The sequence below is a fragment of the Montipora capricornis genome, chromosome 3, assembly GCF_036669925.1.
Source record: "Montipora capricornis isolate CH-2021 chromosome 3, ASM3666992v2, whole genome shotgun sequence".
Taxonomy (NCBI): Eukaryota; Metazoa; Cnidaria; class Anthozoa; order Scleractinia; family Acroporidae; genus Montipora; species Montipora capricornis.
Genome location: NC_090885.1, coordinates 47,735,689 through 47,738,188, shown reverse-complemented (window position 1 = coordinate 47,738,188; position 2,500 = coordinate 47,735,689). Strand labels below are relative to the sequence as shown.

At 37.3% G+C, this 2,500-nt stretch overlaps 1 protein-coding gene across 1 annotated transcript in view; it reads right to left on the bottom strand.

The window, feature by feature from the left end:
* LOC138041421 (homeobox protein EMX1-like) overlaps positions 1-1,398 on the bottom strand; it is a 1,912-nt gene extending 514 nt beyond the window's left edge. Inside the window, exons 1-2 of the mRNA XM_068887181.1 lie at positions 934-1,398; positions 1-51 (exon numbers count right to left, since the gene is read on the bottom strand). The exon at positions 1-51 is cut by the window's left edge and continues 514 nt beyond it. Coding sequence (XP_068743282.1) covers positions 1-51; positions 934-1,282 — 400 coding nt within the window. The 5' untranslated portion in view covers positions 1,283-1,398. The remainder of the gene's footprint in view (positions 52-933) is intronic.
* Between the last annotated feature and the right edge of the window lie 1,102 nt (positions 1,399-2,500).

Here is a 2,500-nt window from a genome sequence, read left to right as displayed (position 1 = left end):
GTCTTTTCTTTGTTTCTGGTTTTTCTCTTATCCCTATAGTGAGGCTACTACCTGATAAGTAGAGAAAGTATATAACGAACATGACGTTCATACGTATGCTAAATCACTTGGAAATGACGAGCATTTCTGAATCTCAAGAATGGAATACAGATGCGTATAAATTTCAAAAAAAAGAACGTGAGTTGTTATAATTTCAAGGGCAACCTTCCTTGTACTTGAAAAGTCATAATAAAATGTCGATACACCAAGAAGAACGAGCTGCAGGCGTTGAAAATTTAAAACATATCGCTCCGTTGTTTTGACCAATAATTTCCGGGTTGAATACAGCTCATACTGTGTCATTTGACACTTTTTCTTGCTTTATTGACTGACATTTAAAACCAAAGAATTGTCCGCCGCATGTGGTTGCCTGGGATGACGCCTGAGTCAGAACACACTTTAAATGTGATTGCCTCAGAGCGCGTTTTAACAATGATTTAGTTCAAAGGGATTTGTCATTTTAATATACAAAGAAATTTGAGATAATATTTCTTGTTTTAGAGCATTTTAAGTCAGTGAATCTCTAGCTACCGTATTCTAATAAAATAAATTGTCTTTTGTGATTCTTTGGAACAAAATGTATCGAGAATTAAACAAAAATGAGCTCATATTATGTTACGGAGTGTGCAAAAAAAGTTCGTGTGTTCTTCAAAATACTATCGAAAAAGGAATAAGAAATGACTTGAGTATGAAAATCCCTTTAAGAATTTTCATCTTCTTTGTCTCAGACGAAGAGGGCGATGAAAATGAATCTAAGTTTACTGCCGTCTCGCAGATATCATGTCCGATGAAGACAGCACCAGGTGAAGAAATCGCGGACTTAAATTCCATTTAAAGGCAACAAAAACAAATTATAAGCTTACAAACAAGATATTTCACTGCAATATGATTTACCATGCTGTGTGTCGGTAAACGCTGCTCCACTAAATGGAAAAATTAGCTGCTGTCCTGTAGTGAAACAGTGACCTGAAGCTGGCACATAAAACCCGGAGTGTCTTGCGGGAATAACACCAAATGCAGCAGCAGATGGAAAAACTGTAGACGGACGCTCTGTTTTGGAGAAGAGACGTGGGTCACCTGGAATCTGCAACAGCGAATTGCCCTGTAATCTCAAACTAGAATCGTCTGAGGTGTGGTACGAAAGTAGTGTGGATTGGCACTCTTTTTCCGGTATCTGTCTGTTATCGACTGTGCAATTAGGATAGTGACAAGAGCAGTAAGTGCGAAAAGACGATTGATACATGCTTCCGAGTTACGCGCGCAGAGATTTTTTCACTTAAACTATTAATTCAAGAAGAGATATTTTGGTGCTTATTTTTTAGTATCAATGGCTGCTTTGGGGATCTAAGTGAAGAATGATTGAGCAAACGTATTTATCAATAACTGTTGCTTAACAACCCAAAAGTTCTTACAAACACGTTATATACACTATTTAATCTGGTTATGAAGGAAATGCGGAAAGGCTTTTTTTATGATTGTTACAGATTCATTTTAATGAATGAGTGAAGCAGATCCTTTAAAGACAGTTGTTACCTTTGTGGTTCATTTAAGACACCAAAGGTCTTAAAACTATCCCTGTATAAGTGTTTCCGTGCTAAAACTCAAATTGTTTTTAATGTTTGTTTTTTTAAAGGCAATCCTTGTCATTTCTGTCCTTCTCCGCATCGTCAACATGTTGTTTAAGGCAGGCCATTATACTCAGTAATATCCTAATTTTCCCAACAGGGCAAACCAATTTTAGCTCAAAGTTTAAAACGTGCTGCGTCATTTATACAAACCAACAGGAACTCGAATCTAGAAACAGTAAGCGGATATAAAGAAAATTTCAATCCTTAAAAAGTCATTAAATCTCGCGCCGGACACCCGTGAATTGAATCTGGTGATGGATCTAAATTAAGAATGGAATTGAGCACATTGGACTAGTATCTTTGGACATTTAGTTTTCAATTAAATAAGCTTAGCTCATTTTCACGCCTTACAATGTCCTATTCGTGCTTGTTCTCCGAGTGATGTACAAGCACTCGAGCCAGATGGAGTTGACTAAACAATGCTTGACACAAAAAAGCGCTCTTTTCAAGTCACTTTCGGATTCGACAACACCGCACTTTGACGGCAGCAGAACCGTTGTTAAAATAGTAATTAGTCGTTCTCTGTCGATATAATTTCAAACTGACGAGGAGCATTTTTCGTTTAGTGAGCAAGGAAAAAATTATAAAAAGTTATTAGACAGACATCAGATACAAAGGAAATACAAACGGCATTGTCTTCCTGACCAGCACAATTATGAACTTTACGCAGGATTAGCAATGAGTATGGAGTCTGGCTCATTTCAGGTCCACCTCGTTATCGCCTACAGTAGTTGTTTCTTGCAATTGATGGCGTTACTAGCTTTTAGCCTCATGATTATTTCTTTATTGACCTGCCACGTAATTTCAGTGTGTAGCCGTAAGTCAGACTAGAG